Source organism: Podarcis tiliguerta (genome assembly GCF_965153285.1).
Source record: "Podarcis tiliguerta genome assembly, chromosome: 6".
Lineage (NCBI taxonomy): Eukaryota > Metazoa > Chordata > Lepidosauria > Squamata > Lacertidae > Podarcis > Podarcis tiliguerta.
The window spans coordinates 11,071,968-11,097,511 of record NC_139539.1 but is presented as its reverse complement, the minus strand read 5'-3'; the positions used below and the strand labels follow the sequence as shown (position 1 = coordinate 11,097,511).

The window sequence follows — 25,544 nt, the reverse complement described above, 5'->3', positions numbered from 1 at the left end:
AACAATAAGCAACATTTCTCCAACAAGGGTGCTTCACAGCATTTTGACCAGGTACAAGATAATGTGTGCTTTGCCAGAATTATTATTATTATTATTATTATTATTATTATTATTATTATTATTAATTATTAATTTATTTATTTATTTCTACCCTGTCCATCTGGCTGGGTTTCCCTAGCCACGCTGGGCGGCTTTCAACAAAAGACTGAAAATACATTAAAACATCAGTCATTAAATACTTCCCTAAACATTTTTTTATAAATAACGACTTATCTCCCAATAATATTCACCACTGAAAACAACAGCAGAATCCACTGGGCACCATGACCTTCATTGTCATCTCTTTAGGGCAATAGGTGGGTGACCTCCAGCTCCCGTAAGCCTCAGCCATAAGAGTTCTGGCCAGGCAACATCTAGAGGGCCACAGGTTCCTCACCCCTGGCTTAGAGACAAGGGCCATAGCTCAGGTACAAAGCACTTCCGTTACAGGCAGAAGGTTCCAGGTTCAATCTATGGCGTCTTCAGCCAAGAGGATCTGGTGACTTCCTGATACTTTGGCAAACCTCCTTTGTCTCGGAGAAGGATTATTGGCAGAGCTTTGCACATCAGAGAGTCCAGGTTCAATCCCCGGCATCCCTGGCCATGAAACCCTGGGGAGCTGATGCTGCCAGTCTGTGTAGACACAACTGAGTTAGGTAGACCAATAGTCTGACTCGGTATAAGGAAGCTTCCTATGTTCCAGGGGGGCTGGTCCCCCCCCCCCCCAGATAACACAGGAGAACTGATTTCCCCACTTCTAAAGATTACAGATATTGGCTCCACAATTCTGTTCTGTATATTTACATGGACTATGGGCCCTAGCCACCAGATTCCTTCCTCCCCGCAGCCAGAAGCATTTCCAATTGCTTAGATGAATCTAGCAGAAGTAAATCTTGATAGTCAACCGATGTCCCTGGACAGTCCAATATTTAAATTTTGGAACCACGCTAAAGCCAAAACTATCCATAAGTCACTTTGGTTCTTGTGTCTTTTTTATTAGCGAACACCATCACTTCTGTTTCATTATAATTTCTGGTTTAGTGTTCTTGTTCGCAAAGTGCGCTGTGGATATTTTCTCTCTCTAACATGGCTCACATCAGTGACAGGACACATGCTTTGCCCACGAAAGGTCTCAAGCGCAATCCCTGCCTTCTCCAGCTCAAGGGATTGAGAAACGGGTGATAGGGAAGAAATGCAGTGTTGTTCTCATTTAAAGTCCAATCTTCATAATTCTCACTTTCCAAAACAATGCACAGCCAGCCTTCAAAATTCACATTTTCCCCAATTTTGCAGTTTGGTTCTCCGGCCAAGTCATTTGCACAAAAATGCACACCCTGGGATAAATTGTACATAAAAATGCATATGTTATTGAAAATAGCATGCAAAAGTGCATTGCGTTAGGGGAAATTGCTCTTCAGAAATGTGTACATTAGAGACATTTGGAGACAAAACTCTGTATATTGGAGAAATTTAAAAAGCTGACAAATTTTCATGAAGCCTTTTTTAAAAAAATTGCAGACTGATGTGGAAATGGGGAGAACTGAACCTAAAACTTGGGGGAAAGGGAAACTAAGAGAAATCATAATTGATAGATTCACCCATCTCTTGGGAGGCGGTACCTACCTGAGACACTAGAGCACTTTTCCCATGGTAGACAATATTCTTCTAGATGGACAGTTGCACTGGCCTCCGGGCAACTTGCTGCAATATTCAAACTATAAGTTACCTGGAGTTCTGTGAGTCTTTCTTCAGCAGGTTCTCCCCCAGCAATTCTTCCCCTAGGCTGGCTACATATGAGCTGAAGGAAGCTGAGCAGGGAAAAGCTAGTCAACTCTTTACCCTCTCGTCATAATTCAGCTTAGAATCATATTCTGCTGCAGGGAGAAAGCCGTGGGGAGTGTGGTTTTGAGCTGCAAAGGGACTAAGTAGTAAAAGTGGCCTCTAGCCATGCATTCTGCTACCACTCTTAGCTCACCCTCGGAGTCAGTCTAGAGTTTTGGTAAAAAAGAATACAGCGAAGGAAAGATGACCGCAACTCTTGGAAATGGTTATTTTGAGCTAGAGTTGGGTAAAAGGCCATAGCAGAACAGGTGGCTTGCCATTTGCAACTGAGGGAGGGGGAAATTAGGCTCTGTAAGTCCCACCCCTTGTCATTAAAGTAACAGTCAGATAGAAAAGGGGCCAACAGGCATCTCTGATTGACATCTCAAGGAGCTACAATACTATCTGTTGTATATTATGTATGCTCAACCAAACCGTGCCCTGATGTGTTGCAGCAGAGCTTTGCTTTTTAGCGGGAAATTAAACAGGATTGTTATTACTATCCTTCCATAGAAGCTCTATCGCCGTTGTGTCTCTTCCTCCCAGCTGCCAGAATTGCAGAGGGCTTTCCGTATACTCCTCACCGCTAACTTCAAAGTAACTCAAAGTGACTGATGCTTAACATCCCCATTTGTGTGCACATTTCAGCAAATTATTCCGATAAAGCTGACCAAATAATTTGCAAAGGTTTCCTCCCCACACCCCCACAACAAAATTATTAGTTTTTGTCTCTTTCAATAACATTTCTAGAAGAATGGGGGAGAGGAGTTAACTTTGTCATTTCCAACAACTTCGAGTAATTAACAGCCTCATTTACAACCCAGTTAAACTGACATATTTGAATTTAAGCTAATTGCATCCTATTGAACTCTGCAGCTTATTTCTGGTCTGCGCATACATCAATCTCATTGGTTTGAGTAGGACATATGTCCACATAACTGTTTGCGGCGATAGAGGCGATTAGATTGATTTGGCTTAGATCCAAGGATGTTGACTTAATGGAGCTACATAGCACACTCCATGGGAAATAACATTTCTTTGTCACAAAGCAGCGCACAGAAAGCGAGGGATAATGGGCTTTTAATTTCGGTTTCCAAGGCGGCAGTCCTACGCAGGCTTACCAGGGTGTGAGTCCCACTGAGCTCAGTGAGGCTTAAGGCTAAGTTGCAGCCACGAGTAGCTATGGCTCAACTTTTTTCCTCTTGCAACAGGCATTTGTTGGGGTAAAATCCTAAAAAAAACCTCAACAACTTCAATCCTTAAAAAAAGCTGAACAGCTTCCGTCCTAAAAAAAAGCTTGGCCTATTAGTCGGCCCTCGTGGCCCTTCACTTCATCAGATCTGGCCCTCTTTGAAAAAAGTTTGGACACCACTGTCTTACAAAATGCACATATGCGGGCTGCCATCTAAAGTAGAGTAAAATACTTCTTAACACTTCCTCTTCCTGCAGTTTGCCCACTACAGCGTGGTGCAGTGGTTAAGAGTGGTAGTCTCGTAATCTGGGGAACCGGGTTTGCGTCTCCGCTCCTCCACATGCAGCTGCTGGGTGACCTTGGGCCAGTCACACTTCTCTGAAGTCTCTCAGCCCCACTCACCTCACAGAGTGTTTGTTGTGGGGGAGGAAGGGAAAGGAGAATGTTAGCCGCTTTGAGACTCCTTAAAAGGGAGTGAAAGGCGGGATATCAAATCCAAACTCTTCTTCTTCTTCTACAAATGATGATGATGATGATCTTAATGTTATTTATACCCCACCCATCTGGCTGGGTTGCCCCCCACAGGTGTTGTTTACCACATAAGGAAAGTATCCAGATAGCTGTACCTTTGTTTTCCATGGGAGAAAGGTAGGGTTGTTTTGTTTTGTTTTTGTGAGGGGTAGTTTTAGTGGAACCACATCCAGTGAGGTAGAATTAATGGGTTTTTACTATACACTCAGGTACACTGAATTCAATGTAATGCCTAAACATGGAATGTCTGAGGGTGTTTGAGGTGGGATGGGTAGGTAAGGGTAAAGGACCCCTGGACAGTCAAGTCCAGTCAAAGGCAACTATGGGGTGCAGAGCCCATCTCACTTTCAGGCCGAGGGAACTGGCATTTGTCCACAGACAGCTTCCTGGGTCATGTGGCCAGCATGACAAGACCAGTTCTGGCGTAACGGAACATTGTGACAGAAACCAGAGTGCACGGAAATCCCGTTTACCTTCCCGCTGCAGCAGTACCTATTTATCTACTCGCACTGGTGTGCTTTCAAACTGCTAGGTTGGCAGAAGCTGGGGCAGAGCAACGGGAGCTCACCCCGTTGCCGGGGTTCAAAGTGGCAACCTTCTGATTGGCAAGCCCAAGAGGCTCAGTGGTTTAGACCACAGCGCCACCCACGTCCCATCAATGGGAGAGGTACACCTAATGAGCAAGGTGTGTTAGGGAGAAAGGAGAAGAGACTATGACAGTCCTAAGGACATAAGAAGATCCTGTGGATCAGGCAAATGGCCCATCTGATCCAACGTCACTGTTATCGCAGTGGCCAATCAGATGGCTGTGAGAAACCTTTCCGTGGTTTCTAGCAACTGGTATTCAGAATCGTAGCTGCCTCCAACTGTAGCCATCAATCGCAGGCATCAAAAGCCCTCCCTTCCAGTGTGAAGTAGGTCAGTAAAAAGCAGCTTGGTGTACATATTAGCTCTTGTATATATGCCCTGTCCATTCATTTCAAAGGAAGCCCACCCACAGATGCAAATGTATTTCCTCCATTCATAAATAGGGCAGCCTTTGAAGGTGGTGAAGCTGTGTACATATCAGGCGCAAGACTCTTCAACACTAAACCTTCCTTTAAAAATTCTTTCATCCATAAGGATCGAGCTGAACTTTAGTTATCAGAGATAGTTCAAGTCTCTATTTAGGTCTGAATGCACCCTATATCTAATTAGAATTGGTAGATTGTCTTTTTAAAATGGGTCAGCCAGGCCGGGGGGGGGGGACACAACAACCCAACGCTCCCTAAGATCTAATCTTGAGATTGTGGAGGGGGGAGAAGATCGTTTTATATTTGTTCATTTACACCTTCTCTATGGTTAAAAGAAGAATTAAAACGAGGTCATTAAAGTTTCCCTGGAGACAAACCTCAGACCTCGGTGGTAATATGATTAATCAAATGTAAAAGTGAAGCCAGCTATCTTCAATGAATATAACTCATTTTTATAAAATATCTAATTACTGTAACATAGTCTGCTGTAGGAAAAAAAAAAGGAAGAGAAAATTAATTGCAATAACAATTCAAGAAGATAATTTTTTTCAAATTGAGGTCTACACACGAAGCTAAACGGAGATGATTAAGTAATTTTGGCTTCATGAACCCCCTTGATGGGAGTTAGTAATAATGAATTTTTCAGACCCTGGAGTTTAAAATTGCCAAAGATTAGGGCATTTCTTTTTTAAAAAAACTACTAGACTTCAATTTCCTGTTGCCAAAAAAAGGAAGACAGATACATTTGCTTTTCTCAAATTGGAATATAAACCTACTTGTTTAAATTTCAGAGTGACAAAATGTGATCTTTCAAGTCCCCATCTCAAGCCACTTAAAGCTGAAACAAGTACATCATCCACAAATGCCTTTGCATTGTCAGAGCCAAGGACCCTCAAAATTCAAGTAAGCAAAATCCAGAATCACAACACTGGCCTGATTAGCACATAACCATGCTAAGCAATGGGTAACATTAACCATAGTCTATGCTAACCGCAGTTAATAAACCATGGTTAGAGCTGAAGCATTTCACAGAAGATCGTTTAAACCTTGGCCTATTTTGCTCCAGAATAGTTAAAAGCATCAGTGAGAGCAGCAGAGCCTTGAGAGCAGTTTAATTTTTTTTTTTGACACTCTGCAGTCACAGCTCAGTAGTTTTTGGGTGGTGAAGGCTCCTTAAGGAGGAAGTCCAGTTTCACATGGAAGGCTAAAGCTGACTAAGGCTTATAAACCAAATACAAACCTTAGTTGGTAAGTGACCTTTAACCATTGTTGTTGTTGCAAACTCATTGAGAGAGAGGGAGGGAGAGAGAAATGGGGGACACAAGGAGAAATGGGGGAACCATCAGTTCATATTATTAATGCATTTACACCCAAAAGCTACATACAAAAGTAACAAGTAACATACAAAAGCTGTTACTTGAAAGTAAGAGATCTTTATTCAGGCCCAGCAGCAGATGGTGCTCAAGAGTGAGCAGGGAAAGAAATTCAAAACTGGTCAGAAGCAACAAAGATGTCCCAACAAGTTTCCACACTCCTCCCTGCTATAGAGGGGGTTTTTCCTCTGGTGGCAGATGACAGAGACTATGACACCACAAGACTGGTGTAAAACCAAATCAAATAAAGTTTTTGTTATAAAACAACAAACAGCAAAGCTTGTGGGTGTTTTTCCTGCAGGCAAAGTTCAAACTGCAGCTTTTCCCTCCTTTTGTAGTCATGGCCAGCTGTACCCAATTTGCCCAGAGCTTACAGAAACTGTTCTTAAAGGTACAAACATCTTTACTGTTTCTTTGCAGAATGATTCCCAACACTCCCACCATGCTATTAAAGACAAGGTATGGTTCACTCACTCATGAGACTCTCGCCTTATGTGACCATTGGGTTTGCAAACATGTACCCCACCTCTAGTTTCTTTTTCCCTTCAATGAACACCTCAGCATTTTGTACAGTTCACAGGTCCTTATCAGGCCACTATAAAACACATTTAATTTGCAAGCAACAGCAGGACACGATGGCAGCATCTAGGAAGTCCCCAGAACATGTCAAAATGACTACTTGTTTTTTGGGGGGTGGTCTCTTTTTTGCCTTGAAAAGGATAGACACCTGACTATTTGAGGGCATGATATTCCTGATAGCATGAATACTTGTGGTTAATATTTGATCTTCAAGCAAGGTGGTTTTGATGGACCATGCATTAAATTTCATGGCAGCCATGTGTTCTCCAGGGCTGTTACACAGCTTATGTACTATGCAGCCTAGTCCATGCCAGGTACCCTGTCAGCTTGTCCTGAGCCTATTTGTCATGAACCATTTCATTTGTAACATCTGCCCGTGTTACACATCCCCCTGCTGTGGTATTCTCCCTTCAATGCAACCTCTCTGCAATTTTCACTTTTCCATTAATATGTGTGGAGCCAGGAGGAAGGAATCCATTAGCCAATGCCCCTGTAATATGTATTATGTAATAATGAGGATAAAATGTCCAAAGTGAAAATGAGATGCCTGTGCCAAGGCGCTGCTCTTCTAGATGTGTGCAATGAGATGTAACGTTGCCAGATGTTGCCGACAAAAATGTCCACAATTCAATTAAATGGTCTCAAACCTTCCCCGCGTTGCGCTTTAGTCAGGAAGCAAACCACAGGTAGTAGCTTTATTGAGCTAATATGTATTCACATTGGATTCCTATAAACAGCAGTCTGGGGTACATCTTTGCTATCATAAAGCAGTGTTTGTTGGCAGAATAAAGCAAACTGTTTCTCCTGGCTGGCAGACTCCAATGGCACAGAGTCTTCTGATCCAAGCAACCACCTGTTCTGCAAATTCCAACAGCATCACTACAAAGAAACAAACAAAGACGTCATAATGGTGCAACTTATTCTGGGGTTCACGCTATATATTTGCTAATCTCTGGATGTTGCATGGCATCATAGAAGGCAATGTGCATCTGGTGAGTCAGACCATTGGATCACTGGAGCCAGAGTTGTTTCTTCCCCCTTACTGTAGCTCAGTGGAATCTCAAGAATAATGTTCTCCAAGCTGTGCAAGTTGAAATCCTTTGGACCTGGGACTTCCCAAGGTTGGTGGTACTTCTCTAGCTGGTGCAACAACATGGACCAGGGAAGTTGCTTTCGAGAAGTCGCTATTGGAATGGGCTGTAGCTCAAAGGTAGAGCTGTAGCTCGGAAGGCAGCTTCTTCTATTCCTACTTAGGTCTAGGTAGAAGGACAAGATGTGTGTTGCTATGGAGGGGGTGCCTATGTGTGTTGCTATGGAGGGGGTGGACTTCTGAACTTAAAAATGGAAAGTGTAATGCTGGTGGTCAACAAAAGAGGTTTAAAGACTGTCTTAAGGCAAATCTAAAAAAATGTAGTATAAACACCGACAACTGGGAAACACTGGCCTGCAAGCACTCCAGTTGGAGAACAGTGTTTACCAAAGGTGTCATGGACTTTGAAGAACTCAGAACGCAAGGGAGAAACGTGCTAAGAGGAAGGCACGCTTGGCAAATCCACACCATGATCAACTCCCACCCGGGAACCAATGTCCCCACTGTGGATGGACGTGTGGATCCAGAATTGGCCTCTACAGTCACTTACGGACTCATTGTTAAAACTGTGTTTATGGAAGACAATCTTACTCGGCTATGAGTGATCGCCAAAGAAAGAAGAAGAAGAAGGATTTCAAGGACTACATAAACCATGCTGAGCCCACCCACCCAGCCCTTTTGTATTCCTGGCAACTTTGCTCCTAAGATTCACTTCAATTGTGACTGGTTGCTTCGGGGACGAATGGGAATCTTTTGCTTGCTCATGGTTGGCCCTTTGAAGCAGGTTCCCACCCACCCACCCATCTGCTCTGTACTGGCTAACCTGCAGGAGGGTGGAATCCATCATGAAAGGAACATACAGGTTGCCCCATGGCTACCGTTCTCAGACATCCAGATTTTGTTTTAGGCTTGCCTTCCACCATCTCCTGCTTGTGGGATTCCTATAGGCCTCTGGTTTGCCATTGGGAGAGCATACTGGTGGAGTGGATAAGCCTTTGATCTTCTCCAACAGGGCTCTTGTTATGCTCTTAATCCCAACCTCCTCCATTTCACAGCCAATAGAAATGAAAGCTCTTCGTTGCAATGTCTGAGGAAAGAAGAAAAATGCTCAAGAACGATGAATAAGCAAAGTAAAAAACATCCTCATGGAAGACAGTTTTCAGCTAGGAAGTTTCCAGCTTTGAAGCAGCTATTTATGCCAGTCTTTTTAATTTAAGTGGCTCCCTTTAAAGCCGCATTCCTTGACTTGGTTGCCCTCCAGCTGTGCTAGCTGGGGCTGATGAGAACTGTAGCCCGAAAGAATCTGGAGGGCATCAGTTTGGGGAAAGGTGGCTGAAGCTGTTTTGTTCCCAACTGGGATATCTTATAAATTATCTCTGCATTTATGCACACACCCTTTTCTAATGAGACAATTAGCCTTAACTAATGAGCCCATTTACAGATGCCAGCGCTGCCTGTTGCTCATCCCTACCTCTCTCTCTCCATCCCCTTTGCAACCATGTAAGGGTGTGACGGTTTTACTAGAAGAACATATTCAAAAGGCTTTGGAGCAGAACAAGAAAATGGTGCTCCCCATGGAGATGGAGAATTGAATCGATGCCTGAGAAAGAAGAGTACAAATCAGAACTTTCTTGAAGATTTCATTCCTTATTATCTAAATCCACAGCCCCCCCCCCTTTTTATGATGTTTAAATAAATGTTTTTTATGATGTTTATTGATGTTTAAATAAAACTAATCCAACCATATCAGCCCCTCCTTCATGAACTCCACACACAAAAAAGTGTGTAAATAATTACGCATTTCATAACAAAAGAGTATATAAAGTCTGTATTTATCCCCATATTTTATCCCAATGTATGCATTTCCAAACATACTATTTGCTAATATTTAATGCATTTTGGGCAAACAATTCTCAATGGCATTCCTTGCTTCCTAATGTATGAGTCCCACTTTACGGAGGGCAGTCCTTCATTTAAAGTGCTTCATTTGAAGAACTGCCCAGTCTTCAGTCCATTTAATGATTTTAAAAAATTGGAAAGGAAATCATGGGCTGTTCAACAATTAGCACCTGGACAGAAAACCAGGTAACCACACAATTCACCTGGTCAGCTTGGTGAGATGCACTGTATGTCTCGTTCAGTTATATGCTAGATTTACATCTATGCATATAAATATAGCATATGCAAACGTATTTAGCAAATCAGTGTCCCCTTTTGTCTTCTTTTAGTGTTTTGTTTCCTCTTCTTTTGGTGATGAGTAAGTGGCCAACCTATCATAGAATCATAGAGTTGGAAGAGACCACAAGGGCCATCGAGTCCAACCCCCTGCCAAGCAGGAAACACCATCAGAGCACTCCTGACATATGGTTGTCAAGCCTCTGCTTAAAGACCTCCAAAGAAGGAAACTCCGCCACACTCCTTGGCAGCAAATTCCACTGTCGAACAGCTCTTACTGTCAGGAAGTTCTTCCTAATGTTTAGGTGGAATCTTCTTTCTTGTAGTTTGGATCCATTGCTCCGTGTCCACCTCTCTGGAGCAGCAGAAAACAACCTTTCTCCCTCCTCCATGTGACATCCTTTTATATATTTGAACATGGCTATCATATCACCCCTTAACCTCCTCTTCTCCAGGCTAAACATGCCCAGCTCCCTTAGCCATTCCTCATAAGGCATCGCTTCCAGGCCTTTGACCATTTTGGTTGCCCTCCTCTGGACACATTCCAGTTTGTCAGTGTCCTTCTTGAACTGTGGTGCCCAGAACTGGACACAGTACTCCAGGTGAGGTCTGACAAGAGCAGAATACAGTGGCACTATTACTTCCCTTGATCTATCCTGATTTGCTTGTGCAACGCTTCCACGGTGCTAACGCTATGACTATTCTTTATGGAGCATTTGTTCTTATTTGTTTGCGGGGTAGTTACATGACAATGAACATCCATCCTTTTTTGCTTGTGTGGTGCTTACGCTTCTTCCCAATCATTCAGCACACACTTTTCAATGCATTTCTCGACCATTTCCGTAACTGGAAAGAGTAATAAAACAACAACAACAAGTGAATCGGCTGTGCCATAAAACCCTTTAATCCACTTTACTGGGGCTAACCTGAATTTTCAATATGTTTTTGAATCCTTCCCACACAACAGTGACAGTCTGGAGTCAGGCTAAGAATCCACAGCTGCACACTTAGGATCGGATATCCTTTCATCCAAAACAATCCATCTGGGGTCACTACTACTTCCTGGGTCGGCATTTAGGGTCCCAAAAAATGGTTAGAATCCTCATCTTCCTTGAAGGGGGTGGCGGATGAAGATTATCCACTTACTATGACTGCACCAGCCTAATGCATGCTTCATCCAACTCAAGTGTTATGGGATAGCTATTGTGCTTAAAGTGATCTTGAGGGTGTGCTCTCAGCGAAGGACGAAACTGAAAATGCATTCCGCTCTGAGCACAGATAAAAGCAATCTTATCTTAGGGTGTATACTTCAGCAAGTTTTCATGTACAGATTTAATACTGATTGCTGCTACTTCTGGACATTTTTCCAATAACTTTTGACACTTTGGAACACATTCTCTGTGATTCTGTTACTTCGCAGCAATAGACTTACATTTTCTAGATAACTTCTTCTGGAGCAGGGACAGGGAGCCTTCAGCCCTCCAGATCTTGCAGGACTACAGCTCCCATCTGACTGTTCAGCATGCTGGCAGGGGCTGATGGGACCTGGTTGTCCAATGACCTCTGGAGGGCCACAGGTTTCCTACCCCATTCTAGAGGTTAAAAGGAATGCTTAGAAATTCTCCAAATTCTCAGTCCAAAATGCTCTCAAGACTACTGTTCTTTTTTGTCTGTTGTGTTTTCCAGAAGCAAAAAAAAACCCACAAAAACATAATTGTAGAATAATGTGCTTAATTTGCACAACATATTCCTGCCTGAGCTTTTCTTGGTTACCTTGGTGCAGAAACTGGATTTTGCTTGAAATCAAGGGAAGATTTAGTTAACTACCCATTCACCTGAGGTGCCACAAGACACTTAATCTCAGGGTTGTGGGTTCGAAACCTATATTGAGCAAAAGATTCCTGCATTGCAGGGGGTTGGACTAGATGACCTTTGTGGTCACTTCCAACTCTGTGATTCTACATTGAGCTGGTTACAAAAAAAAAGTATTCAAACAGTTCTCACTGAAGCAGCACTATTGGGTTACCCTCCACAATCAAATAATTTTGGGGTGGCTCCTGTTTCACGTTATCCATTCCTCGGGACCGAAGCAAAGGTACGTTCGATGAGAAAGCAAACTCAACAAAACCTGAAAACGGAAGCCCCTGCTTGCTTTTTTTATTATTCTTATTTTTATCAGATCAGAATTTTAACGTGTCCTCTCCACCCTCACCCCCCGCCAAGAGTTTGCGAGATAAAGATCTTCTATTGTTGAGCCAAAGAGCTCTTAAAGGTCATTGGCACAGGAGCTCCATCACTAAGACTGGGATGAGATCCCATTTTGGATAAATTCACAATTTTTCTTCCTAACAAGATGATAGTATCAGGGCTGGAGCGTACAGGAGTGTTGGGTTACAGATGAAAGGCTATTGTGTTCTCAAAGGCAGACTCTGCGAGTTTCTGTGCAATACACAAGGCCCCAGAAGTCAAGTAGTTTGATGAAAGGGCTTCTCTCTTTATTAGCTTTTGAATACAGATAAAAGTACAGTTTTCCTGTGAAAGTCTAATGCAAGCTTCGAAGGCTTCTCCACCCCCACCCCCTTTTTGTGTGTGCTCACAGCTCTTTGGTACAGCATCTCCTTTGCATGCAAAAGGCCACGGGTTCAATCCCTGGCATCGCCAGATAAAGCTGCGAATGGCTCCCCCCTGAAACTCTCGATACGTGCTACCCCAGCGTAGACCATACTGAACTTGCTATAAGGCAGCTTCCCAAGTTCCTAAATAGCTCAGTTGGTTAGAGTGAGGGGCACAGGGGCAGTTGCCCCAGGTGCAAAATTGTGTTGTTGTTGTTGTTTAGTCTTTTAGTCGAGTCCGACTCTTTGTGACCCCATGGACCAGAGCACGCCAGGCACTCCTGTCTACCACTGCCTCCCGCAGTTTGGTCAAACTCATGCTGGTAGCTTTGAGAACACTATCCAACCATCTCAACCTCTGTCATCCCCTTCTCCTTGTGCCCTCCATCTTTCCCAACATCAGGGTCTTTTCCAGGGAGTCTTCTCTTCTCATGAGGTGGCCAAAGTATTGGAGCCTCAGCTTCAGGATCTGTCCTTCCAGTGTGCACTCAGGACTGATTTCCTTAAGAATGGATCAGTTTGATCTTCTTGCAGTCAAGAGTCTCCTCCAGCACCATAATTCAAAAGCATCAATTCTTCAGCAGTCAGCCTTCTTTATGGTCCAGGTCTCACTTCTATACATCACTACTGGAAAAACCATTGCTTTAACTATACGGACCTTTGTCGGCAAGGTGATGTCTCTGCTTTTTAAGATGCTGTCTAGGTTTGTCATTGCTTTTCTCCCAAGAAGCAGGCATCTTTTAATTTTGTGGGTGCTGTCACCATCTGCAGTGATCATGGAGCCCAAGAAAGTAAAATCTCTCACTGCCTCCATTTCTTCCCCTTCTATCTGCCAGGAGGTGACGGGACCAGTGGCCATGATCTTCCTTTTTTTTGATGTTGAGCTTCAAACCATATTTTGTGCTCTCCTCTTTCACCCTCACTAAAAGGTTCTTTAATTCCTCCTCACTTTCTGCCAGGGGTGCCAAATTTCAACACCCAATGCTGCCTCCATAGAGCTGCACGCTTCCATTGCTGGCCTCCATGTCGTGAATTCTTCACGGCCCTTTAGCAAAAATGCTCAGAGTTCCAGGTTCTTCAGTGCAGTATATTTATTGTGAGCTATACATACAAATATCTACAGGCTATAATACACAAGCGGTTCATACAGTCAAACAGAGTACCTGGCTGCACCTTAAGTCAAATAGGAAGGCCTCTAACTCTCTCTGACCACACTCCTCTAAACCACCCATTTACTGCTGGGAAGGTTTCCCTTTTAAACCGATGACAGCCAATCAACTGTCAGCACATTACTGCTGAGTCACTCTGGCACTTCCATAGAAAGTATTGCAGGCTGATTGCATCAGCCAGTTGCATCAGCTAGCAAACTCAAGCCTGCAGACTTACACACAGCATTCTGTGAATCCTGACACTCCATTGAAAATGGCTTCTCCATGTGAACCAGGAAGCAACCTCTCCAGACAACGGGACAAGTCTTCGTGTCTTATCTCTGCGGCTGCAATCTCCTGAAAGTCGTGGACACTATTAGGCAGTCGAATGTGCCTTCGTACTCCCGTCTGTTTCGCTCCCTCCCAGGTGGCATGCTAAGCCACTGGAAGGCAGAAAGGGCAACAGTAGGTGGGTCCAGGACCAATGGCAGGCAGAGGCAACTAATTCTAGCTCCTCCTCCCTACCGACTTCCACAAGAACAACAATGAGAGTAAGGAGGAGGAAGCCTGACAGGTAGAATGACCCTTTGGACTGTGAAATATACTCGGAGTCCTGTAGTGATTTCATGCTCTTTATTGTAGCTTGTAAAAGAGTGATTGAATTTCCCCCGAAACCTGGCTTTTGAATACAATGCGTCCTGTCTGATTGGCTGGTTCTGCTTCCCTCCTGGAGCCTGATTGGTCTTTTCCTGCAGGCCAATCAGTTGTTGCATTCTACGATCCTACCAGCCTAGTAGGCTGATTAACTTCCTCCTGGAGCCTGACTGGTCTTTTCCTGCAAGCCAATCAGTTGTTGCATTCTGGATCCTACTTGCCTATTGTTCTAGGATCCAAGCTTAGTACATAACAGACTGGTTGTAAGTAAGAAGGCTGGCAAGGTGGGACTGGCTGAGGTTGGCATGGCAACGCCCCATTTGCCTCCACTGTATTGTAGTGGGAGATACTGTTACCAGATGACCTGTGGACCTTCTCAGTCTGCTATTCAGTTGCTGACTATTGATGGCCAACTTCATGGCCCCTCACAGTCTCCCTCCTTGTGGTTCTTTATCTTTAAACTGGGCTTGGACTTGACAGACCTCCCATTAGAGAACTGTCCTTCAGACGACCATTGAGAGGTTTTTAAGTCACGGTGCCAATTTATGTATTTTATGATAATTACTGTCAATGTTCTTATTTCTTAAGTGTTTTTGAAATATTTCCTTGGTTGTTGTAAACCGCGGTATCATCATTTTTGTTGGAGGGCGGTATAGAAAACTCTTAATTAATTAATTAGCAAAATAAACAGAGGAGGCAGATTGGGAATGCACTTGCTGTTGCTGAACCTTCGAACTCTGATGGTTTGGAGCTTCCAAGCGTACAGACAACCAGGTGAACACGCATTGAAGAGACATTAGGCACTTTCCCCGATACACACACACACTCCATTAGTTCACTCGGTTGTCTGAAAAGGGCGCTTGAAAAAGTAAACACTGGGCTCACACGTTTTCTGTACCATCCCAGTTGGTCTTCCATTATGTGAAGATGTGATGAACACACAAACATGCATGCTTCTAACAGCACTTTCTTTTTCTTTTTCAGTATTCCGGTGAGGTCCCAGAAAACAGAGTGGAAGTCGTGGTCGCTAATTTGACAGTCATGGATAGAGATCAGCCTCACTCGCCCAACTGGAATGCCGTTTACAGGATTATCAGTGGAGACCCTTCTGGTCACTTCACCATCAGGACAGATCCCGTTACCAATGAAGGGTTGGTAACAGTTGTGAGGGTATGTACATTGTGCCGCTCACCTCATTTGGGTTCCCATCCTTCTACTCATCCCATTTGGAGTTCTGTCGTGGGTAATCTATGGGGAGATTTCTGTCTGTAGAAGAGTTAGTCAAGATCTTCTAATGAAGGGGTCTGGACCATAAAGGACTTTTGCAACGGTGGAGACCGTGGGTGCAACACTCTACCTCCAATTTTTAGCTTGCCCTCAGGGCTTTCCTCAGAACCTGTCCCACCACAGCTCCTCTTCCTAAGCCATGTCTCTCACTGAATAGGCCCTTAAATTGGCATGACCGATTCACCCTATTGATTTCAATGGGTCTACATGAACCAAGTCCAACTCTGGATCCAGCCAATTCTACTCGGTTGTCCTGCATCTCACCTCCACTTCAAAACGAGACATTACCAACACCAGTGGCAACTATGCGTACCTGATAATATCTCATTTAAGTTTTAGACCCCGAGCGCAATGCCCATACCATTAACCTGCATGCGGAGGTGATTGGTGCCTTTTGTCTTTCCAGAAAGAAACCCACATTTGCTATTTGTTTGAAAACGCTGCTTAGAAAATCAGCAGCACGGGTCAACACCTTCTCTCCCCTTGTGTTATTAAGCACAGAGAACATCAAGCGAATCAGTTAGCAGATAAGATTCCTGCAACTGTTTTCCATAGAGTCTGTGACCATCAAGAGAAGAAAGGATGTGCGAATGAATAGGCTGCTCTGATCGGCAAGAACTTGCGCAGTGTGTCCGATACACTGTTCTCGAAAAAAATCTTTTTTGCAAGCATGTTGCTGAGAACAGAGCTTTTTCAATCTTTTGAAAAGTGTGACCTTCCCATAGCAGCAATTTCTTTTAATGTACTATGCTGCGCTGCTAAAGTTGAAAGAGCAGCATTGTGAGAGAGTGATTCATGGGCGAAGAACATTTGCTGCTACCTAACAAACTGCCCTGCCTCCGAAAGCAATGCCATCCGTGAAATGCCACAAGGATGGAGGGAGAAGCTTGTGAGCTTGTTCTTGCATTGACCTTGGGGACATTCACGGTTGCTAACCTGGTTAAGCAATTATTATTTTTAAAGTCGTTTTAACTTGCTCCATCTGTGGTTCCTGCAACCTTCATACACACACACACACATACCTAAAACCTCATTCCTTTTCATCGCCCTTATCTTGGATTCAATCCATGACCTATAAGACAATCTTCTGTTGCTTGCATCTTTCTTCATCATCAATGGTAGCATTTTACCGATCCATTCAGGATTCTCCCATGGAATCCAACAGCCTTGCTGCCTGAGAATCACTCTCTGACAGGGAAGGGAACCGAGGGCCTGGAGTCTGAATCTGTCTGGCTCTTCGGATGCCCTAAGCCAGGCATCCCCAAACTCGGCCCTCCAGATGTTTTGGGACTACAATTCCCATCATCCCTGACCACTGGCCCTGTTAGCTAGGGATGGTGGGAGTTGTAGTCCCAAAACTTCTGGAGGGCCAAATTTTGGGATGCCTGCCCTAGGTCATGCTCCCTGTCCAAGCAACACCCCTCTCAGGCTCTGCTCCATGTCGCCCTCTGGAGCTTTTGCCCAACTGAATTGTGTCCTTGACCTGTGTTGATGTCTCTTGCTTGCCCAGATGGAGACATGTGTGGAAACCTCTGGTAGAGCATCTACTTTTTTTGCCAAAGGTCCTTGTTGGATAGCTCAGTAGGTTAGAGCACGGTGCTGATAACGGCAAGGTTGCAGGTTCGATCCCCATATGGGACAAGGAGTTGGACTAGGTGATCCTCAGGGCCCTTTCCAGCTCTACAATTCTATGATCCCTGGACTCTCCAGACTGGGCTAGGAAATATTTGCTGCCTGAAACCCTGGAGAGACGCTGTTGCCAGTCAGTGTAAGCAATACTGTGCTGAATGGACCAATGGTCTGACTTGCTGTTGAGGCAGCTTCCCAACTTCCCTATGACTTTTGCATGGTTGGAATGCAAGCTACTTCCCAAAGTAAGAGTTACCATACATTGCTCCCCAACTTTTGCCTTTGGTCCCACCCACCTGGAAAGTTCTTTATGAGGGAATGTGGCCCTTCAGCTAAAAAGCGGGTCCCTTCTACTCTACTACATAAGGTTTTGGGTGAGATAATAAGAACTCTTGTTGAATATTTGATTGTAGCATGTTGCATTTTTCAACTTTCAACATGACTTGGGAATTCAAAAGATATTTCAGCTAAATTAATATAATTTAGTTTTGTTTGGTAAATAGGAATGTGTGTAAAATTGCATGGAAATTATTAAAAATGATTGCAGAAGCCATCTCAGTTTCTGAGTTGATCTGGAATGTCCTGGTTTTCCTTTTACCTGCCCTCCATGTCTCAGAGAAGAATCAAAAGTGTAGGTGTCATCCACACTGGTGGCTATCACTACATTTTGTAGGAGAGTGGATTTCACAGTTTAGATCTTTGCCATGTGAAGAAATACTTCCTTTAATCTGCCCTGAATTCCCCACCATTCATCTTCCTTGAATAGCCTCAAGTTCTAATGTTGCAAGAGATGGAGGAAATCTCCCGCCCGTCCTCTTAGTCCACAATACATAATATTGCACAGCTCTATCATGTTGTCCCTCTCTTGCCTTTTTCTGAAGGAAAAAGCACCAAACGTCATAACTTTTTCCTCAACAGGGGAATTTCTACAGCCCCTTGATCATTTTTGGCATCTTGAGCCCCATTTAGAGGCCTCGTGCCAGAAACAGGAACAATTTCTCCAAGAAATCATCCTTGAAATTAGGATGAAAGCCACTTTTTCTGTTATATATGATACATAACATATATATTTGCATATATAACAGTCAAAAAAATTCCATGCTTTGTTTACTCACCCTTAATAAAAGGACTTGCCGTACTTTTCCGTGTATAAGATGAGGGTTTTTTCTTTAAAAATCATGCTAAAAAGTGGGGGTCGTCTTATACATGGGTAGTGCATAGGGTGGAGGTTTGATGGTGCTTCTGGCAAACCAGAGCAGCGCATGGAAACACCATTTACCTTCCCGCCAGAGTGGTACCTTTTTATCTACTTGCACTTTGACGTGCTTTCAAACTGCTAGGTTGGCAGGAGCAGGGACCGAGCAACGGGAGCTCATCCCGTCATGGGGATTCGAACCGCCGACCTTCTGATCGGCAAGTCCTAGGCTCTGTGCTTTAGACCACAGCACCACCCGTGTCCCATAGACATACTGGCATAGACTGGAGCAAAGTACCATGAAGTTTTCAACAGGGGTCGCCAACGCAGTGCCCATTGGTGCTAGTGTGCTTGCCAGTGCTTCTGGTGGTCTTACTATACATTTCCTCAAAAGTCCATAGTGCTTGAGAGACGCTTTGCTCTTCCTGCTCAGTTCCTGTTTGCACTGGCTCTGCCTTTCCTACACTGAATATGTCCCCTTAGGCATACCCACATTTCACTGAGTGCCAAGACTGGACCCCTACCCTCCCAGATCTTTGAAACTCAGGAGAGGTGCAAAGGGCTTCTCCCTGTGGGTGAGCAAAGTGATAGATTATGAACGTGCTGCAATTCCCAAAGTAGCTTAACATTCCATCCCTCTTCCCAGGGAGCTCTGGGAATTGTAGCTCTGGGAGGGGAATAAGGGGGTCCTTTGGGGGAAGCCATGGCAGTTTGAAGTGGCATAAGAGTGCTTTCAATGTATGTTATAGGAGAATTTACTCAGGCCGTTGTAGGCTATCAAACCCTATATTCCATTCAGTGTCTCCAACCCAACTGTTTCAGCAAATTCTATTTTGATAACTCCACTCAAGGTTAACCGAAGCAGGGGGGGAGAGAAATTAAACCTTTCCTCCTGAGATAATTTACTTGCAGTAAGCTATTCTTTCTTAAATGCCTCCTAGCCATGTAACTTTTGTTTTCAGTGCCTGACATAACAGTATCGTTCTGGCCCCTTGAGATGTGAACTAATAAATATTAGAGAAAGCTTACTTAATCTTCGCCGGTCTGTTCAAACGTGCCACCACCAAGTTTTTATTAAGCCATGTGTTCATAGTGAATATCCTGTGTTCTGCTCTGAGCTCCTGAGTGTTGAAGAAGATAGTAGATAGATAGATTTGTATGCTTTCTGACAGTGCAAATGTACAGGTTGGGTTCTGACTATTAAGCCCTATGACATAAATGTATCAGGAATTAGGTGGCCAGGAAATTGGTGGATAACACACAAAATATATTGGGGGACACACAGCAGGAACAAAGTGCATTTCAAGGGTGGTGTGGAAACTTTGTCTCACAGGTTAAACTTCTAAGTAGAGAAGTGATATCTATCATATTAACACTTCCATCTTAAATATGTTGGGGTGAGCGACTTGTCTGGCACTGCCTCTGTGGATCTGGCACATTTAAATAGGCTAAAGTCCTTATGTGCGGTTATGCATGCAGTATTCCCACTGAAAGGATGATTCAGATCTTAGCCCTGGTCTTCTGTAACTCAGATTAACCCCCAGGTTGGGAGCCCAGATTTAAAAAGAAGGCTCCCTTAGAAATCTGAAATTACACTGGTAAAAGAGTTGTGCATTACTATGACCACCATTTCAATCCTATTTAGATTTGCACAGAATTATGACAAAAGGGTTTCTTGATTTTCACCATTATCATAATCATCATCAGAGGGACAGTTTAGACATCGGCAGTGGTAGCTGTACTATTTAGACAGGTCTTCATAATACGATTTCCACCCCTTTTAACCAACCAGTATCCACTGGTATTTAACTGATTTTTTTATGGATATATGTTTTATTGATTTTTGAGGGTGGGGAAACATAAGCCATCTTGGTATGAAAGCATGGATAATAAAATAAATAAATATTAATAGTATTCGTGGCAAATCAAGCTTTCTGCAGAGTGCAGGCAACCATGTGTTATTAGTTATCTGAGTGACCAAATGGTTTTTATATAAATTTGAATTCAATTCTTTGTTTAATGCATGTTTTCTGTCATTCTTATGTTGCTTAGGTAAATTTTTCTTTGTGCAGTATATAAATTTGTTACACAAATCCTAACGATAATGATTATTGATACTACTGTTGTTGTGACGATGCAGTTCAATCAGCTATGCCAGATAAGGCTGTGTGTTCTATCTTGCTTCCAAGGGTTTATGCAGACAATCAATATGTGCAAAAATGCATACTATAGGCATTTTACTGAATGCGCACTATTTTGACAGTTTTATTTTGTTCGTATTTTGCTTTGTATTGCTTTGTTTGGCAGAGCACTTGAAGAGCCATCACTTGTTTTTGAAATAAATACGAATCACCCTTTAAGGGTGCCACTAGACATATTTTTATCCACCCTGCAACAGGCTAATATGGCAGGCCACAAGAAACAGCATCACTGGGCAGATGACAGAGCTTAGGATTCCAGCAGGACCCACATCAGATGCCTGCCTTACTCCCCCATTTTAGGGAGGGGAAAAGGTCATTGCTGCATAGCTAGGTCTGGGAGCCACCAGTTACTTTTCCCACAATGTCTCCAACATAGTCTCACTCCAATGGCATTGTGGGGAAATGAAAACAGCAGCTGACAGTCACCTGACACTCACTGCAGCACTGCTGAAGGACCAGGTGCACAGCCTGGGAGTCATTTTGGACTCACAGCTGTCCATGGAGGCACAGGTCAAATCTGTATCCAGGGCAGCTGTTTACCAGCTCCATCTGGTACGTAGGCTGAGACCCTATCTGCCTGCAGACTGTCTCGCCAGAGTGGTGCATGCTCTGGTTATCTCCCGCTTGGACTACTGCAATGCACTCTACGTGGGGCTACCTTTGAAGGTGACCCGGAAACTACAACTAATCCAGAATGCGGCAGCTAGACTGGTAACTGGGAGCGGCCGCCGAGACCATATAACACCGGTCTTGAAAGACCTACATTGGCTCCCAGTACGTTTCCGAGCACAATTCAAAGTGTTGGTGCTGACCTTTAAAGCCCTAAACGGCCTCAGTCCAGTATATCTGAAGGAGCATCTCCACCCCCATCGTTCTGCCCGGACACTGAGGTCCAGCGCCGAGGGCCTTCTGGCGGTTCCCTCACTGCGAGAGGCCAAGTTACAGGGAACCAGGCAGAGGGCCTTCTCGGTAGTGGCGCCCGCCCTGTGAATCATAGAATCATAGAATCATAGAATCATAGAGTTGGAAGAGACCACAAGGGTCATCGAGTCCAACCCCCTGCCAAGCAGGAAACACCATCAGAGCACTCCTGACATATGGTTGTCAAGCCTCTGCTTAAAGACCTCCAAAGAAGGAGACTCCACCACACTCCTTGGCAGCAAATTCCACTGTCGAACAGCTCTTACTGTCAGGAAGTTCTTCCTAATGTTTAGGTGGAATCTTCTTTCTTGTAGTTTGTATCCATTGCTCCGTGTCCGCTTCTCTGGAGCAGCAGAAAACAACCTTTCTCCCTCCTCTATGTGACATCCTTTTATATATTTGAACATGGCTATCATATCACCCCTTAACCTCCTCTTCTCCAGGCTAAACATGCCCAGCTCCCTTAGCCGATCCTCATAAGGCATTGTTTCCAGGCCTTTGACCATTTTGGTTGCCCTCCTCTGTACACGTTCTAGTTTGTCAGTGTCCTTCTTGAACTGTGGTGCCCAGAACTGGACACAGTACTCCAGGTGAGGTCTGACCAGAGCAGAATACAGTGGCACTATAACTTCCCTTGATCTAGATGCTATACTCCTGTGGAACGCCCTCCCATCAGATGTCAAAGTGATAAACAACTACCTGACATTCAGAAGACATCTGAAGGCAGCCCTGTTCAGGGAAGTTTTTAATATGTGACATTTTAGTGTATTTTTCATCTTTGTTGGAAGCCGCCCAGAGTGGCTGGGGTACAAATAATAAATTATTATTATTATTATTATTATTATTATTATTATTATTATTATTATTGTCGCACCACAACCACCACCTAGGACTGCTAAGGCAGAAGGCTGCCCAGCAGGGATTATTTGGCGACTACCCCCACAAACCTAGAGCTATATCTGCCTTTGGAAGCCTTTCCCAAGACACTTAAGTTGTGGGATGCAGGGAAAGCATCTATCCAGACCAGACAGCGTAGGTCATGTTATTCTGAAGTGCTGTCTTCCAGCATTCTGGAGGAGTGACAGTCCCACATCAGCTAAACCAATTTGACCATGTGACAAATGCAGGTACTCAACCATGAGGGACACATGCCAAGTAAACAGTCAAGTTTGTTTGCCATTAAAAAGGCGTTCTTTCAAAATGACCGTGGCTATTGCCCTTGAAAGTTAAAATATGTCTCTGAAATGCCCGTGAGATAATGAGAGAGCTAGTGATTATCATATTTCCAGTCTGTAGTTCACGTGCACAGATTTTCTGTCTCTTTTGTGTGTTTCTTTGCATTTCCTAGGAAGTTGACTATGAGATGAACAGAGCCTTTATGCTGACAGTGATGGTCTCCAACCAAGCTCCCCTAGCCAGCGGCATCCAAATGTCCTTCCAGTCTACTGCAGGAGTCACCATTTCCGTCACCGATGTCAATGAACCACCCTACTTCCCCACAAACCACAAGCTCATCAGGCTGGAGGAAGGAGTACCTACGGGGACGGCATTGATGACTTTTTCAGCTGTGGATCCTGACCGGTTCATGCAGCAAGCTGTAAGGTGAGAAGGAACCACCAATCTAAAGCAAGGATGTGCATTGCATTTCCTTAGAAAATATCAGGGAAGAAGGGGCACTGTCTGTTTGTCTATATGGATGCTGAAGATGATTTAGCACATGGTGTGCCTCGAATCTGGGTTTGTGATTCAAGGACCCGCCACCCGCTTGGGGATAAGACAGACACATGGACACAGTATATTAGGTTAAAGGGCTAAAAAAGGCCACAACTATTGATTACAGCATGTAAGAGGTATTGGCTTAGGCATTGGACAAAACAACAGAGCGTGACTCCACCCCCTCAGGGAGGGGTGAGTCTATCCCACCAGTGGGAGGAGCCTGTTGATGCAAATACAACTGAAAGCTCTCCCTGATGTCACCAGGGGTCGTGCCATGGCCCTAGCCACCAGCAAGGGCGCGGGCAGGATCCACAACCGCCGGATTCCTTTACCGGAATACCCATAAAGTGGAGGGGTAGGCGATGGCCACACCCTGCCCTCCAATACACAAACATATTCCAATGCCTAACCGCCAATACCTAAAAGTTGTGATGATTTGCTACGAGGTAGGCGAAAACCAAGTGGCCGGTGCCAATTTGCCAGTTGGATAAAAATTCCTACCAGGCCCCTTGGACAACCAAGGCGATCAACCACAGGTCCATAGCAATGTCAAGAAACAAGCAGTGAACTAAAGGGAGGGTGGGTGGGTGATCTGACGAAAACCAGCAGCGGAATGAAAGGGAAGTGCTGCTGCGGCCACGTTTGAGCGGCAAAACCCTGCCCCCAAGCCTCCACTTGGTTGGTTGGCTACCTGGGGGTGTGGCGCGGCAGCCAGGCCAGCTGGGCAGGGGGCGTTCCAGCCCCCTGCCAACGTGGGAAACGGCTCCTGCTCACAACTCCTCCCCTCTGTAAGGAGGAGAGGCTTTTGTGACCTATATGTTTGCAGTGTAGTCAATTCTACCATGGTGATAAAATGCTCTGGGCTAAACTCCCTGAATACATTATCATAGGATCACCCTGCTAAGAGGATTTTTTTTTTACCATACATCATGTGCAGATCTGGAGGGAAATACCTGCAAGAATATATATTATAGGGATAGCCAACATGGTGCCTTCCATATATTGCTGGACTCCCATTGATCATGCTGGTTGGGAATGATGGGAGTTAGAGTCAAATAGGCACCATGTTGGTTGCTGGTGACTTGTGAAAGTCTGTTCGTAGTTCACCACACCTCAACCAGTGTGATGTATCAGCCAAGCCCTGGTTGAGTCTTCAGAAGTTTCCTGTTCCCAGCAGACAGCTTCTTCCAGAGTCCCCAGTTAAGGGGGAAACTCCTCTCCCACATGGTTCAAAATAAGAAGGTGTTTATTGTCTCCAGACACAAGACACAGCTAAACACTACTACCTACAGAAATGCTTGTACTCACAGAACAATTGTTATTGCATGGTGTTGAATTCCACCTATCGTGTATTAATTGCCCCATACTTTTCCATGTGCCTCTCTCATTTTGCTAGAACTCGAAATCATCCGATGAAGTTGGAGGTTGGAAGATTCAGGACAGACACAGAAAAGTGTAGTTATACCAGCTCGTAGTTAAACCATGGCCACCATCTTTAAAGGAGGATTGGACAAAATCATGGAGGATTAGGCTACCAGTGGCTACTAGCCATGATGGCTATGCTCTGCCTTTGTGGTCGGAGACAATATGCCTTTGAATACCAGCTTCTGGGAATTGCAGGTGGGGACAATGCTGTTGTGCTTCCCTGTCAGGAGCTGGGCAGAGGAGGAGGAATGGTGGAGACTGCCTCCCCATCTTTCTCCAGGGAGGAGGAAGAGGAAAACAGTATAGACTTACAACATAGGTTTGCGGGAGGTCACAGCTCAGAAGCAGATGAAGGGGAAAGTTGGGAAATAGTGAGAGAGGAGGAGCAGACAGAACCGAAGCAGCAGCTGGCTTAAATGTTGTCACTAGAAAGCATTCCAGACCCAGCATCTCCCAGAACCCGGCGAGCCTTAAAAGTAGGAGAGCGAAGAGCTCAAAGATTGATGGCCTTAGCGGCACCCATAGAGGAGGAGGTGACTAATGAGGGAAAGGGAGAGAAGTGGGGGGTGGAGATTCACTTGGGACAATGCCATTATCCAAGAGGCTGGGTTCTATAGCCTCTCTCTGTAAAGTTTGAAATATAAAAGGACGGTAAGAAACTTTTCCTTGTCTTTATACTTTCCCGGGCAACTAGCCGGGAGCTGCTGACAACATAGGCATCTGGTTATCCACTGTGAGAACAGAGAGCTGGGCTTCATGGTTCCTTGGTCTGATCCAGCAGTCTCTTCTTACATTCTCATGCTCTATGGTGGCTGAGAGACACATATACTCCAGAGACAGAGTGCCACTGAATCATCGGTTTGAGCTGCTAACTGCAACCCAACACACAGCTGAGTGATCTTAAATACCATTTGAATGAGAAGGACCCGTGTTCTCCACAGTA

General features: G+C 44.5%; 1 protein-coding gene and 1 long non-coding RNA gene across 9 annotated transcripts in view; one reads left to right on the top strand and one right to left on the bottom strand.

Moving 5' to 3' along the window:
- The window catches only part of LOC310680777, a 446,371-nt gene that overhangs the window by 359,248 nt on the left and 61,579 nt on the right, over nt 1-25,544 (bottom strand). The gene's annotated exons all lie outside the window — the stretch shown is intronic.
- The window catches only part of CDH4 (cadherin 4), an 811,352-nt gene that overhangs the window by 751,789 nt on the left and 34,019 nt on the right, over nt 1-25,544 (top strand). For all 8 annotated transcript variants that reach the window (XM_083447288.1, XM_083447293.1, XM_083447292.1 and 5 more), the window contains 2 exons: nt 15,212-15,397; nt 22,809-23,062. In XM_083447288.1, coding sequence (XP_083303414.1) covers nt 15,212-15,397; nt 22,809-23,062 — 440 coding nt within the window. The remainder of the gene's footprint in view (nt 1-15,211; nt 15,398-22,808; nt 23,063-25,544) is intronic.